Raw genomic sequence first — 15,113 nt, 5'->3', positions numbered from 1 at the left:
TACTTTTTAATAATGAGTGTCAATGACAGGGCCGTCTTTGAGGGTGGTTTGGAGGGGTGTCTCCACCCCCCCCCCACTCAAGATTTTTTTTAAATATTTAGTCGGCAAATTTTGCACTTGGTCAATGTTTTCGACAATTCGGCATCGTCAGTATTTAGTATTTTTATTATTTTCAACAAATATTTTTATATATATTTGATATTTGATTAAAACGACGTCAACGACATTTCGAATACACCGAATTCCAAAAATAGACGAGTTTATCTACTATCAGTGTATTGCGTGACTGTACAACACGTAACCCGTAGCCCATAGGTATTCTATTGACTTATTCTTGGTACTATAAAATATTTGCAATTTTAACTTTTTCAGTCGATAGTTGTCGTCTATTCGACTTTTCGTCTAATTGTCTAAGGTAAGTGGTAACATCTTGTTCTGTAGGTACTATATAGACATCAACTCTATAATTTTAATATTGCCTATATTTTTTTTCATATAATTCATAAGTCTTAACATATTTGCATATTTATGCTATTTTAATAATAATGAATATTGACAATAAAAATGAAAAATATGTGTAGGACACAAAACTAAAATCATTTTTTTTCGTTTAAATATTTAATTTCGTCCGAATTTGAACATAAAATAACTATAAAAAACTGTTTTTTAAATATTTTATAAAATTTAAAAAAGCAGGTAAGTGGAAGTCACTCTGCTGTACAGTAGGTTACAAGTGGGTCAATGTTTAAAGGATTGTATTACACTTGAATTCAATGATATATATTATCATTGTATAAGAAAAACGATTCTGAGCGGAGATGGTTTTTCAGTCTGGATATTTTATATTGTTATTATTTATTATATCCTGTTGAATTAATATTATAATATTATTATTTTGTATTCGTGTCTATGGTGATAATAAAATCCCATTTTTTCCGGTTTATTGTAATTTTTCGGTGGTTTTTCCATGGCATTAAATAACTATAAAATAAACACCATTGTAAAACCACTAGCTTCTTCGCTTCGCAGCTCAGAATCTAAAATACATTATTAATTGTTGTACGATGTTACATTTTAACTACGGTACAAACCACAGTTATAGGTACTATAGCCGTATCAATAGCAGTACAAACTAAAATTAAATGATACAAAATATTAGGTAGTAGTTAAAATGTTGATTAATTTAAAACATTTTCGGGGCATAAATATTAATAATATTGTTACTTTGTTTAATACGTAACAATATGAAAAAAAAATACAATAAAATAGTTTTTAAAATATTTTAAATGGGGAGGTCAAAATTTAATATTCCCAATAGTTTTCAAAAACGCCGAGAAAAACAACATAAAAACTAAGGGAAAACGGGAATTTTCACGCAAAAACTTTTTTCGATAAAAGCGATATTAGTTTTTGGTGCAACTTTAATACAAATGAACATAATTATATACATGAAATTTCCAAAATATTTTGATTTGTTTTGAACTGTTAGGGACATTATCATTTTTCAATTTTATTAGTTTTTATTTCTATAAATGTCAATAAAACTTTATTTGTTGAGTAAAAATGCTTGAAAAATTAATATAACGCTCCTACTATATTGTTACAATGACATATGAAAAATATTAAAATCCTTAGACACAGTTTTTTTTTATAAGCATTTAAAGTTCGAATTTTGACAAAATTTAATAATTATTTTGTAGTTATAAATTTATAAAATGTTCAACTTTTATAGTTAAGGATTGAAAATTTAAAACAAGGTTTCACGTAAATAGGTAAATATATAAATGAATTTATTCACAATAATATTATCATAATATAATATACTTTATATTATAGGGCTGTTCGATTAATTTTTTTACCACTCGATTATTAATTTCACATTTTATCGATTATTTCGATTAATCGAAAATTAATAATCAAACCAAAAATCGATTTTATAACGACTGATTAATCGATCACCGATTTTTTTAATGACTGAATAAACGATTAATCGATTTTTTAATGAAGATTAGTGTGTTGGCATAAAGTAAACACAGACTCACTCAAAATGGAATAGAGTAAAAAATTCCCCAAGTGCTAAAAATAGAAGTTCATTCGAACCGTCAAAATAACGATTAATCATCTTGTTTATACGAAAAATTTGATTATTTGATTGATCGGAAATTCGATTATTTGATTGATCGGAAATTCGATTATTTGATTAATCGGAAATTTTATTAATTGATTAATCGAATTTAGATTATTTGGCGATTAATCGAATTTTATGAAAACTGTAAAATAATCGATGAAAATAATAATCGTCGTAATTATCGATTAATCGAAATAATCGAACAGCCCTACTTTATAATGTCATAGGCTGACTGACCGTTTTCGCTCAGAATCTTTTTTCTTATACAATGATATTATATCATCGAATTTAAATTTAACACCATCCATTACAGTGACCCATTTGTAACCTACTGTACAGCAGAGCGACATCCACTTATAATGGCATACCCATTTTTTTTATATTTTTATCTATTAACATTTTTTCAATGGCTAAGTCTATGATTTTATGTTAATAAAATAGATCATTTATGATAATGTAATTTTTTTTGTGTTAATTTTACTTACAAGATTATAATCGTAATATATTCCTTTCAGAATCAACCCCTTCACACCAAAAAAATCACAAAACTTTTTTGCTGATTGAACTTCAACTACAATTTTTTCGTAATGGACTGCCTCAGACCAAGCTTGAGTGTCTTGATAATCATAAAATATATGCACATTATCGCTAAATTCTACAATTGATTGAAAGGCTTCTGTAAAAAATCATAAATAGGTATCTACTTTAATTACTGTACAGTCAGTGGCGGTGCCAGAATTTTAGTACCAGGTGGCCACATTTTTTAGGGAGGGCCAAATTGTTGACTTGATATATTCATATGTATATAAACAATGGTGATGACATGACAGGCACTTGTGCAGAGGGAGGGGTCAACCCATACATACTACACGAATACTACACATACTATACGAATATACGATTATACAAAATTAAAAATATACAGTAGATTGTAGATAACAGTACGTCGCGCGTCGCCGTCGATAAAACTTGATTCTTACAACTTACAAGGCAATGCAATATTCCAAAAGTATCTAAAAATAGAACATTTTCCCTTGCTGTATTTTCTTTATTATGGTTGGTTAATAATCTAAACCCGTGGTTCATGAAATTTTCAACAAAATTATTAATAACATTATTCTAATATAATTTTATTTTATCTTTGGGGTGGGCCACCGTGGGGCCCGAGACTTCTTAAGGTGGGCCTGGGCCCACCCTGGCCCACCCCTGGCGCCGCCACTGTGTACAGTTTACCTACAACATAGTTTGATATTTGTTAATCATACAGGGGTGTCATTTCAGATTTTGAAAGGGTGGGGCAACTGATTAAATTTGCCGACTTTAAAATATTTAAAAAATTATGGTTACCTATATATTTAATAGGCTTCTCCAACGATATCGATATTTCGATTCGATATCGATATCGCGAACTTTTTTTCGGAAATATATGTATCGATAATCTTAATATATCGTACGATATATCGATAATCGTATATATCGATAATTGTATGTATCGATAATCGAAATATATCGATTATCGAAATATATCGGATATTCCGGGTTAAAAACAGCTCAGGATAACATTTGACAATTATGATAGTCATAGAGATATCGATATATCGATACCTAAATTTTTTTTTCGATATCGCACAATTCAAAACGATATCGATATTCAAAAATATATCGTTGGAGAAGCCTAATATTTAATATTTATGGACGATAGACCATCAACAAAATATTTTTTCGAAAAAAAACATGTAAGGGTTAGTAATGAATAATGATATCATGATGATAAACAAAGAATATGAAACGTTTCAATTTTCAGAACTTATTTATAATAACATAAAATTGTATCTCAAATATAATGAATTATATTATATTATAATATTAAAGGATATCTCCTATTTTTAAGATTCGCAAACATATCAACAGCTTCTTCTAAGTTAACATGACTTGCATACTCTCCTTCAACATTTATTACCATTAAATCACTCAATCTTTCATCCCCAGTTGTACTTCTTAAGAATGATTTAACGCGTTTTAAAGAAGAAAAAAATCGCTCATTGGTAGCTGTAGTGACAGGCAAAGTTAGTAAAATAGTCAATATTTTTAGCGTTTCAGTAAAAGCACTTGGAAGTTCCGACAGAGTTTTAAGTATAAAATGAATATCTGGTTTTTGTATGTTTTTGCTTTCAATGAGGGATTTAGCTGTAGAAAATTCAGAAATGATAGATATAAAATTAAACTTAAAATATTTATAATGGTTGATGAATTTTTGAAGTTTTGTAGATTTTGAATTGAAATAATCTTCACTAGAAGGATTAAAAATTTCAGAAATCATTAAAATTTCACATGTTTCTTCGGAAAATCTGTTATCCATTTCTATGGTAAATCTAAAAAACAAATAATAATAAATATTTATAATACTCAAGTCTGAATTATATTATTTAAACTACATTGTATTTAACATTAAACTCTCAAATACCTGTCAATTACTGTATATAATACTTCAATTTTAATTGAAGTTTTATTTGATGAATTTGTATGGCCTACTCTAGTTGTAACATAATATTCATTCAGATTTGTATTGAAATGTTTTGTTCTATGAGGTCTCAATTCACTTGATTGCCCTTCTATTCCATTTTTCAGGGCTTTGTCATAAGCCGATTTTTCAATAGTTGTCCAAACATCATCAGAGCGCATTCTTAATAAATTTGTCTTAGTACATTTAATCAAAGCAATAGCTACAGGAAGTAACAATGAAGAATTCTGTAACTCACAAGATGCACAATGTATAACTTCTAAGATTTTTTCCATAGTACAAAGAACTAAAATAAAATTGAATGATGAAATTTCTTTTAAAAGGCCTGTTGACAATATTCGAGATTTTTCATCACCATCATTTTGAAGAATATTCAGTACTTCACGTATTTCAGTATAACGAAGATTAATTTTTTTCAGAGAATTGTACCAGTACGACCAACGCGTATCAACTAAACGTTCCAAGTGAATAACATCTAATTTTTTTTTTTTTTGAACTTCCACAAATAATTCATATTTTGTTTGCCCATTCATCAAAAATTTGTATAGACTTTGAACGACATTGAAAAAATTAGTTATAATTGAAAGACTGCTAAGAGTGTGTATGAGACAAAGATTTAAACGATGTGCGTAGCAATGAACATACAAAGAATGAGGTACAATTTCCTGAATTCTTTTTTGGACACCAGAATATGATCCACTCATCACATTTGCTCCATCATAGCACTGTGCTATACATTTATTTATATCTAACTTATTTTCTGAAATAATTTTTAATATTTCGTTAGATAAACTTTCAGCGTCAGATTTTTTCATATGGTAACAGCCAATTGCACTTTCGTGGACATTATAATCAGAATCAACAAATCGCAGAACAAAACTAAGTTGTTCTTTTTTTGAAATATCTTTTGTTTCATCTACTAATATTGTATACACACCAATAGATGATATTTTACTAAGAATATTTTTTCTAGTACAACTAGCTATAATGTGAATTAAACCATTCTGATACTCTGGGGATGTATAGTGTCCATATCTTGACTTAAGTTTAACTGCCAGTGTTTCATCAGCGAACATTTCTAATAATTGAATAAAATTGCCTTTATTATTAGAATTGTCAGTTTCATTGTGTCCCCTAAATGCTAAACCTTGTTTAGCAAGAAAGAGTGTAGCTTTAAGTAAAAACATAATATGTTTACGGTTCTCAGTTATATCTTGTACTCTAGCTACGTTTAGAGAATGAGAAATTGATTTTTTATTATTATTTCTGATTAACATATAGTCATTCCAACGCTCCATACAAGTAATATGTCTTTTATTATTAGAATGGCTATTGAATTTTTTTCTTGGTTCTTTCCAGCATTTTAAGCCATAATCTATGAATGGAATGTTACCTTTAACTTCTCCAGGTGAAATCATGTGAGCAGTAAAATGTCTGCACGGAAAACAATAGACTGAATCATTAATGATAGAGTATTCAATCCAACGATACAATTATACAAACTATACCAAGATGAAGAAAAATGTCTTTTATTTGTTAATGGAAATGATGTAAGTTCTGGTTGAGCAGGAGGATAATTTTTTGTCAATGATAAATCAAATGGAATGGCATTTTGTAATCCCTAAAAAATATTACATGAGTGAAAAGAATATTATTTTTAATAAATAAACTTAGAATTTACCTTTTCAATTTTTTTTTCTGATCCAGATGTAATAGTTTTTGTATGAAAGGCACTATCAGGACAAATAATACATTCGTCTTTACCAGACTTCAGATCAGTCTCTACAGTCTGAAATAAATTATAAAATAATTCCACATTTAAAAATTAAATGCATGATATTATGACTTCATGGTATAGGTACACATAATTAAGTAACCATCACTTAAATTGTAAGTACTTATAAAATATTACTTCATTTAATTTTTAAAATTTGTAATATCTTATAGTCCAGAGTTAAAAATTAAATTAATTCATAAACAATTCCAAAAAACTAAATAACTAGGTATTAAATAAATTAAATTTACCATTGACTCAGATGTACTCGATTCTGACAGATTTAACAATGGAGAACTCTGAGTTTTTGTATCACATGTAGAATTAGGACAAATAAGGCATTCATCTTTACCAGAATTCAGATCAGTCTCTACAGTCTGAAATAAATTATAAAATAATTCCACATTTAAAAATTAAATGTATGATATTATGACTTCATGGTATAGATACACATAATTAAGTCACCATCACTTAAATTGTAAGTACTTATAAAATATTACTTCATTTAATTTTTAAAATTTGTAATATCTTATAGTCCAGAGTTAAAAATTAAATTAATTCATAAACAATTCCAAAAAATTAAATAACTAGGTACTAAATAAATTAAATTTACCATTGACGTAGATGTGAGATCACTCTTTACAGTCTGAAATAAAATATAAATCATAAAATAATTAAGTATAATAAAAATACAATAATATAAATAACCCAAGTAGGTTATCAAATTAAATTATTTAATAATTACTTGTTTTTGATAAATTTTTCGAGCTAAGTCGAATGGGTTATTTGGTGCTCCGACATGTTTGACCCGTACACGTTTTCCTCCGTGTATATTATTTTCGTGTTTGCTACGGTAGTCATCATCAAAGACACTGCCACAAATCAATCATTCTAGTTTTATTCTTTTTCTTTTCTTTGTAGAAACTTCACTCATTTTAAATTTAATATTTGAATTACAAAGTAATAAATCAGAATAATCAGATATCAATATTCTAATGTATAATAACTAATAAGTAATAACACAATAAAAGTAGTAAATAGTAATACTAATTAATGATTAGATCATGGTAGTCGGCAATCGGCGTTCGATGTTATCAAAACTAACAATTTGTTGTATATCTAATTTTAGAATTCTCTAGATATCCCATAGAAGTGTTTCCACGTTTCGCGTAATAACGATTGTCATAAGCCGAGGAGGAGCCAGTGTTTCCCAACATTTTAATAAAACATGAATGTGTATTTAAAAGAGAACATTATCTGATTTCTGAGTACAAAATAGTAAATACAAATTTAGTATTTACAAATTTAGTATTTACCGACTTTAGCATATTATGATCATCGGACAAAAAATTTGCCGACTTCTTAAAATTTTCTTAGAGTGGGGCAATTGCCATAGTCTGCCCCCCCCCCAAATGACGCCCCTGTAATCATACACGCATATATTTTAACATGATTAGTATATATAACCTACCGATTTCAATTATAAATTAAGTATTTTTTTGTCATGTATTCACAGAAAAGTTAAATATTCAATGCCGGTTGAAGCGTTGGAAATGGTCCAGTGGACAGCATCAGTGTTGTGCAAAGATAACTTTAAAATTATCTAGATAAGATAACAGATAATAGAATAACAAATTTATCTAGATAAAAGATAAGATAACCTCCTTTTTATCTAGATAAAAAACAGACAATTATACAGTTTTTAGGTTTTTTTAAGACTTTATAAATACAATTATAATTATTTTAATATTTTATAATTATTTTATAAAAATCAGGACCTTGCATCCGAGTTAAGGGGTACCCTAAAACCCTTAAAAAATCAAATATCTGAAACCCATATGACCCGAATGACTCTGTTTTCAAAATACCCGAATAAAACATTCAGGTTAACCTGAAACCCGAATAATTTTGTTTTCACAATCTGCATGTGATATATAATTTTGTATGTACTTCTTGTTGTGAGTTTGACTCTGTACTTAGTTGCTTTATAATAATAATAAATTAACAAGAACAATTTTACTATCAATCATAGGTACCTAAATTCAATAATTATTTTCTTTGAAATAAAATCTATTAAAATCATTAATTGATTCTGATTAAACTAAATCTCCGAATATTAAATTATTTCTTATACCTAATAAATTTATACATTTTTGTATAATCTATTACTCTCAACAAATCTGAACAACGTATTGACACTTTATTGTCGTGACCAAAATACCAAATCCTCATAAGTAATGACTAATAAGTAATAAGTAATTATACCTAAGATTAATACCTAAATATAGTATTATTTGCCAACCAACTTCCCAAGCGGTATAATTTAGTAACGAATACGGCTGTTTTGTAATTTTCTGGAAATCAAAAAAAACAAATTAAATTTTATTTTATTTCTCTGCCGTTCAACAACCCTATGGTGTCCACCCATTTAGATGAATTTGCAAATGGAAAATAAATAGGTACCCAACTAATTTTCCAGTATCTTAGTTCTTGCAGTTTCTTAGATAAATGTAACTTACTACTGTACATTAATAAACTCAATGTGTTTTTTTCTAGCCTATAATAACGGTTATAGAACCCTTATAGCTTATATTGGACATTTATCAGCTTAATTATCTGGACACTTAATTGTATTGTTTAATGAAATAATGACTTATTTCGACAAAAATTGAATTATTGCAAAAAACATATTAATCAATACAGATAACTTATTTTGGTTGGTTTTAAACATACCAATATAAAAAATTAACGCAAAACAAAAATTATTGCGCAGTTTGGATATTGCGTTGCGAACTAATTATATATTGTGGCATAATATGGCGGGTTGTTTAATATTTCAAATAAGTATTTAAAGTTTTTGAAAAACGGAAAAAATCAAGTGAAATTAATAAAAATATTATCTAATTATCTGCAGATAATCAGATGACAGTTGTTTTTATCTAGATAAGATAAAAAGATAAATATTTTTATCTAGATAACTTATCTAGATAATGCACAACACTGGACAGCATAAGCGTGCGCACGGGGAGGCAGGAGAGGTAGCTGCTTCCTCTGTGAGGATTTCCGCTTCCCCAAGATCTTATACATTATAATTATACCTACTAATTTTTGATAATACATATTTAAATAATAATAATATGTTCAATATTGGTATTCTGGAAAGCTAATTGAAAATAGTAAATATTAAATAATATTATATTGATAAGACAGCTTCAAATTTCAAAAAAAAAAAAAATTTATTTTTATTATAATAATTATTAGTAAAACAAAATGTAGTCTATAGAAGAGTAATTTAAATCACATAATTAGGTTATCATCGTCTTAATAATTTATTATAATCATACTAAATTACTAAAATACCTAAAAGTATAAATTGAACGCTTCGAAACTATTCAAGGCTTTATTTTTAAGATTACCTACAGTATAATATTAATATTACTATGTGTATTAATACAATAATACCTAATGGCTATTACCTATCGAAGTCCGTTGGAATATAGGTTGGATAATTAGCAGGTCCATCGTCTTTACATGTTATTCCATCATGAACTAAAGCTGTGCATTCAGGTCTTTTTAACTTCACTCTATCTTTGTAAAATTTATCACCATGGGGATCATAAGCACAATGATTCACCAAGTTCTAAAAAAACATTGTTAAGTCTTAGTATTTTAAGGTGGCAATATCCAAAAGAGTTAAGTTTTTAATATGATAAATAGGTGTAAATTGTTCTGTAAATTTGTGTGCATTTTATTTTTCTTATTACTCATCAAATAATTATGCATATTGTTGTTTATATTTTTACTTACCATCTGCTGTAGTTAGATTGACCAAAATGCTTAGATTTAATAAAACAATACAAATATTAACCACTAAACTTTTCATTATATTATAAAAAATGTAAAATACAATAATATTGTGATATGAAATACATCAAACAGACAAGTTTTATATGGTCATTGAAATTCGTTATTAGTGATATAGGTTACCTACTGTGACAATAAAGAAAACGATAAATTAATGACATTAATTATTAGAATAACAAATAGTAATTATTTATAATCCTCAATGTGTATTTATGTACACAACTGCGAGCGATTGTGAAATTATTATTCAAATAATAAAAAGGCAGGTCGTTATTAGTGATATATTAGGTAGGTAGGTACCTGCCTTTATGGTATTTGAATAATAAATTTGACAATCGCTCGCAATTGTGTACATAAATACTGATTGGGAATATTATAAACAATGACTATTTTTTATTCTAATAATTAATTCCATAATTTATTGTTTTGTTTATTGTCACTTGCTTTGTTATTCATATTGAATAGCAGTACAATATTGTTTGACTTCCAATTTGCTTAACTAAATACTTTGTTATAAATACATCAACTAAATAAAGTAGGTATGAACTTAATTATACCGATGAATGTTTATTTGTTTGTTTTTATTTAAAATCATTTTATACATTTAAAAGATAATATATTAGGTACTTAATAGGTACAAATTAAACGTATTTATATTTTATTCCTTGATTTTGTTCAAAGTTGGCTAGTTAATGAAAAAAGTAGGGAAATAGGTAGGTAACCACCACTTATCACTTTGCTTGAAAATAAAACTGAAAAGGAATGATAGGTATGGAACCAACAACTTGCCATAGATTGAATATTGTTGGCCATATAATTTTGAATTATATTATATACCTAATATACGAATAGATATAATTTTGGAAAGTTATTTATCACAAAATAAGATTAAATATATTACACAATTTTATTTTGAAAATATTTAGTATATAATTTAGTACTAATTTTCTGTTTAGAACGTGTTATATTTAAACATATTAAAGAACTATAAAAAATACATTTCTATATTTTAAAATTTAAATATTTAAAAAATATATTCAACCTCTATACCATAATATAGGTATTATATCATTTATATTGTAAAATTAAAGAGTACCTACGATTTTTGAATCTATTGTTTATAAACAAATTTATGCTATACTTGTCCCAATGGTATTAATAATGATCGACATGGTTTTTTAAAAGGTAAATCAACAACTACTAATCTATTAATATTTCAGAAATTTATATTGGATTTTTTTGGTTCAGGTTATCAAGTTGATGTAATCAATTCTGATTTATTAAAACGCTTTCGATAAAATTAACTATACCTTCCTCTCTAATAAGCTTCAATCTATTGGTATCCGAGTATAACACATTCCGAGTTGATAAATAAACTAAGTAGTTTAATAAATAATTTAGAAAACAGGAAGAATGAACATTTTATGAACAGTCAAATAGTTAATAATATGATAAAAGTACAAGAAGAAGGATGTTCAATAAAAAAATAGTTTGATACAGGAAGTCAAATATTTTTTGATTTGTGTATAAAATACATACAAAAGTGGACAATGACTAATCAGACACTATTAACTGAATAATGATTGGTTACCATTAATCAAAAAAACATACCGTAACATGGCAGTACACCTTGCACACATTAAATTATATTGCAAAATTCGTTGTAGTTAACGAAGATAATTACTTTGATGAATTTATGTCATTTTTAAAAATGTTTCTAGAAGAATTTAATGGAGAACAAAAAATTCTACTTCATTAGAACAAAAATGGTTACAAATATTTAAAGTATTTGACGTGGGTATTTAAAATCTTGCAGCAGTTGTTGAATTTGCATTTTGTTTGCCGGGCTCGAATGCATCAATAGACCGAGTGTTTTCATTGATGACTTCTACTTGGACCGACGTTGTAATTAAATTAATGAGGCAACTATAGAAACAGATTACCAAAACATATGGTTTAAGTTGCATGGAATTTATTGACGAAACCGGCAAAGTGAGAGTCGGACTCGCGCACGAATGGTTCCATACCATCACCAGCTATAAACATGTTGGCAACACTGCTTCTATTATATGTTCTAGGATTTTTAGTATTTGTTAGTATAGCGGCAACAGGAATACATAATCTGTGAAAATTTTAACTTTCATGGTTCATGAGATATAGTCTGGTGACTGACAGACGGACAGCGGAGCCTATTAGTAATAGGGTCCCGTCTTACGGTTAACCCTAAAAATCAATCGTTTCTGAAAAATGTCCACAGCACGCAAAAATACACGATGACAGCTGAAGATAAAGTTAAAAATATGTTACCTATATGTCACTATGAAGTACAAAAATATGTAAACTGTATTTAAAATTAGTTTTCATTGGAAATAAAAGTATGTTTTCTATTTCTATAATTTTAATATTTAGTAAAAGCTGTTAAGATAAAAATATTAAGTAGTTATATGGTTAGATAGGACGATTAGATCAAGTTAAAATTTATTGTCCCGGATTTCTTTTAATTTAAAATGACCACCCTAAGGTATACCAATATAAATCACAAGATTAGTGACAATAAGCAACAAAATAATTAATGATTATGGGAATAATAAAATAATAATAAATAATAAATATTAAATAAAAAAATATATTATAGTCATTATTTATTTTTCCTAGATATTATGTTTTTATATGTAAACAACTGCATTATTAAATTGCTAACAAATGTCTTGTTTAAATACCCAAAAGGTCCTATATAACTAATAACGATGATAAACATGCATATTATACAACTTGAATGTTTAATGTGTTTCATTTCACCATAATATTGTAGTTTACATTTGAATAATAAAATGAATAGTTTAGTAGTGGTTAAAATTTGTTTTTTTTTATTACATATATTCATTTTGATCAACCTAACTGCAGCAATTTGTGGTAAATATAAAAATAACCAAAATTATATTCTTAATTATTTAAAAAGTTTCAACAAATGTTTGTAACTTTAATAATTATTATATTCATAATATAGTCGTTGTATTGTAACTAATTGTTTGTATTTTTTTTCCCACTTATAATTTCACATTCCATCATTATTAGGGCTCGGAAGTTGTAGGAGATAAAAAAGGCAAAATATGAACAGAACAATTGTAAGATATGCATGAAAAATATTAAATATGCAAAAAAAATTAATTTGGTATGAAAAAAAATTACTGACTACCTATACAAATAATTTATTTTTATGTTTTTATTGAATTCAAAATTGTTTGTCAGATTTTGATGGATATTAATTTTAGATTCTGAGCGGAGCGAGGAGTTTATTGGTTTTATAATGGTGTTTATTTTTTTTTTTATCCTGTATATAAAATTTATACTAGAAAGAGTAATTCGATTTTAACATTTAGTATCTTACATTTTAGCAAATTGGATGAAGATGGTACTTTAGAGAAATCATTTATCGATTTTCTCAATAATAATTTAATGCCAAAAGAAAAACCACCGACAAATTACAAAAAAACCGCTAAAAATGGGATTTTAATATATTTGTGTATTACCATAGAAACGAATAAAAATAAAAATAAAAAAAACCATTTTAATAATAATTATATATTATATATAACAAAATACTGTTGTAATTTCTAATACTCATTAAATAGGCTATAATAAAATATAATAACAATAAAAAATTTTAAAAAGCGGGATATTTTTTATTGTTAATATTTATTATATCCCGTAAGTTGAATTAATATTATAATATTATTATTTTGTATTCGTTTCTATGGTGATACACAAATACATTAAAATCCCACTTTTATCGGTTCTTCGTAATTTTTCGGTGGTTTTTCACTTGGCATTAAATTACTATTGTGAACATCGAAAACGGAAAAAATGGCCTCTCTAAAGTACCATCTTGATCCAATTTTCTAAAATAAAAGATACTATATGTTGAAATTGAAGCACTCCTTCTGGTAAAAATTTTTTATACAGGATAAAAAAAAATAAACACCATTGTAAAACCACTTGCTTCCTCGCTCCGCTCAGAATCTAAAATATAGAATGAAAGTTATTTGAACAATTATATTTATTCCTTTTTGTTCAATACACATATAGATTATTTTAACTGTCATCCTGTAAATGTATTGCATTAACAATTAGAACTTTCTTGATACTTTCTGTATCAAACGAACGACGCACAGTGGTCGAAAAACTAAAAAAGGTGGCCAAAAATAAATAACTGAAACTATGATATTTATATATAATATACAATTATCATTGAACTACATTTTTATTGATATAAAATATATTACAATTTGTTTTAATTATTTTTTATTCTGAAATGTATTCTGGTTCCCCATCACTGCAATAATTTATGTCTAGCAATAAGTCTTCGACTTCTGGGAGCAGTTTTTTTATATTATGTTTATCAACTTTTCTGAAACTGCTTATGAAAGGATCCGAAGATAGTAATAGCCTTTGAAAAATATCAGTATTAATATTAATCCTGGAAGACTTTCGGCTGTAAGACTTTCTATACCTCTTAATGTCTTTATTGCGTGATTCTTGAGCCTCCTCACTCAAAATTCCAATTGGCAAAACAAACGATTTTATTATTGATGAGCCATGTAAAATTAAACTTCAATATTTTATATTTTTAAGCAAAAATTATGTTGCTAACCTCACATTTCTATTCTTCGATTGTAATTTGTTTAGGATACGCATTTACCTTCTCAACAAGAAGCTGATCATATGAAGGATATAAATCACGGTTATGTTCTTTAGCGTTTTTACGGAGCATATTGTATTGGAATTTCGGTAACGAACATGCAATAATTAAAGACAGAGCTACTTCC

General features: G+C 27.0%; 2 protein-coding genes and 1 long non-coding RNA gene across 5 annotated transcripts; 1 reads left to right on the top strand and 2 right to left on the bottom strand.

Moving 5' to 3' along the window:
• Positions 1 to 2,810: 2,810 nt before the first annotated feature.
• LOC100569780 (zinc finger MYM-type protein 1-like) lies at positions 2,811 to 6,145 on the bottom strand. Its single transcript, XM_029490530.1, has 2 exons — positions 4,593 to 6,145; positions 2,811 to 4,500 (listed from the first exon to the last, which is right to left on the bottom strand). The coding sequence occupies exons 1-2, from the start codon at positions 6,065 to 6,067 to the stop codon at positions 3,987 to 3,989; spliced, it is 1,989 nt and encodes a 662-aa protein (XP_029346390.1). The 5' UTR covers positions 6,068 to 6,145; the 3' UTR covers positions 2,811 to 3,986.
• On the bottom strand, positions 5,980 to 12,386 carry LOC115033004. 3 transcript variants are annotated; one of them, XM_029490533.1, is made up of 9 exons: positions 11,899 to 12,386; positions 9,900 to 10,063; positions 8,702 to 8,777; positions 7,169 to 7,295; positions 7,037 to 7,069; positions 6,675 to 6,800; positions 6,331 to 6,438; positions 6,158 to 6,270; positions 5,980 to 6,083 (listed from the first exon to the last, which is right to left on the bottom strand). In XM_029490533.1, coding segments are annotated over exons 2-9 (630 nt in total). In that variant the 5' UTR covers positions 9,946 to 10,063; positions 11,899 to 12,386; the 3' UTR covers positions 5,980 to 6,082. The 3 variants fall into 3 exon arrangements, with proteins under 3 accessions (XP_029346393.1, XP_029346392.1, XP_029346391.1); XM_029490532.1 differs by lacking the exon at positions 11,899 to 12,386 and adding an exon at positions 10,231 to 11,152; XM_029490531.1 differs by lacking the exons at positions 8,702 to 8,777; positions 11,899 to 12,386 and adding an exon at positions 10,231 to 11,143.
• A 612-nt stretch (positions 12,387 to 12,998) lies between these two features.
• On the top strand, positions 12,999 to 15,107 carry LOC107883112. Its single transcript, XR_001679095.2, has 3 exons — positions 12,999 to 13,200; positions 13,363 to 13,459; positions 14,974 to 15,107. It is a non-coding gene; the product is annotated as an uncharacterized LOC107883112 (long non-coding RNA).
• The last annotated feature ends 6 nt before the right edge of the window (positions 15,108 to 15,113 follow it).

This window comes from Acyrthosiphon pisum, chromosome A2 (genome assembly GCF_005508785.2).
Source record: "Acyrthosiphon pisum isolate AL4f chromosome A2, pea_aphid_22Mar2018_4r6ur, whole genome shotgun sequence".
Taxonomy (NCBI): Eukaryota; Metazoa; Arthropoda; class Insecta; order Hemiptera; family Aphididae; genus Acyrthosiphon; species Acyrthosiphon pisum.
Note: the sequence above shows the minus strand (reverse complement) of the source record. Positions and strands in the feature narration are given on the sequence as shown.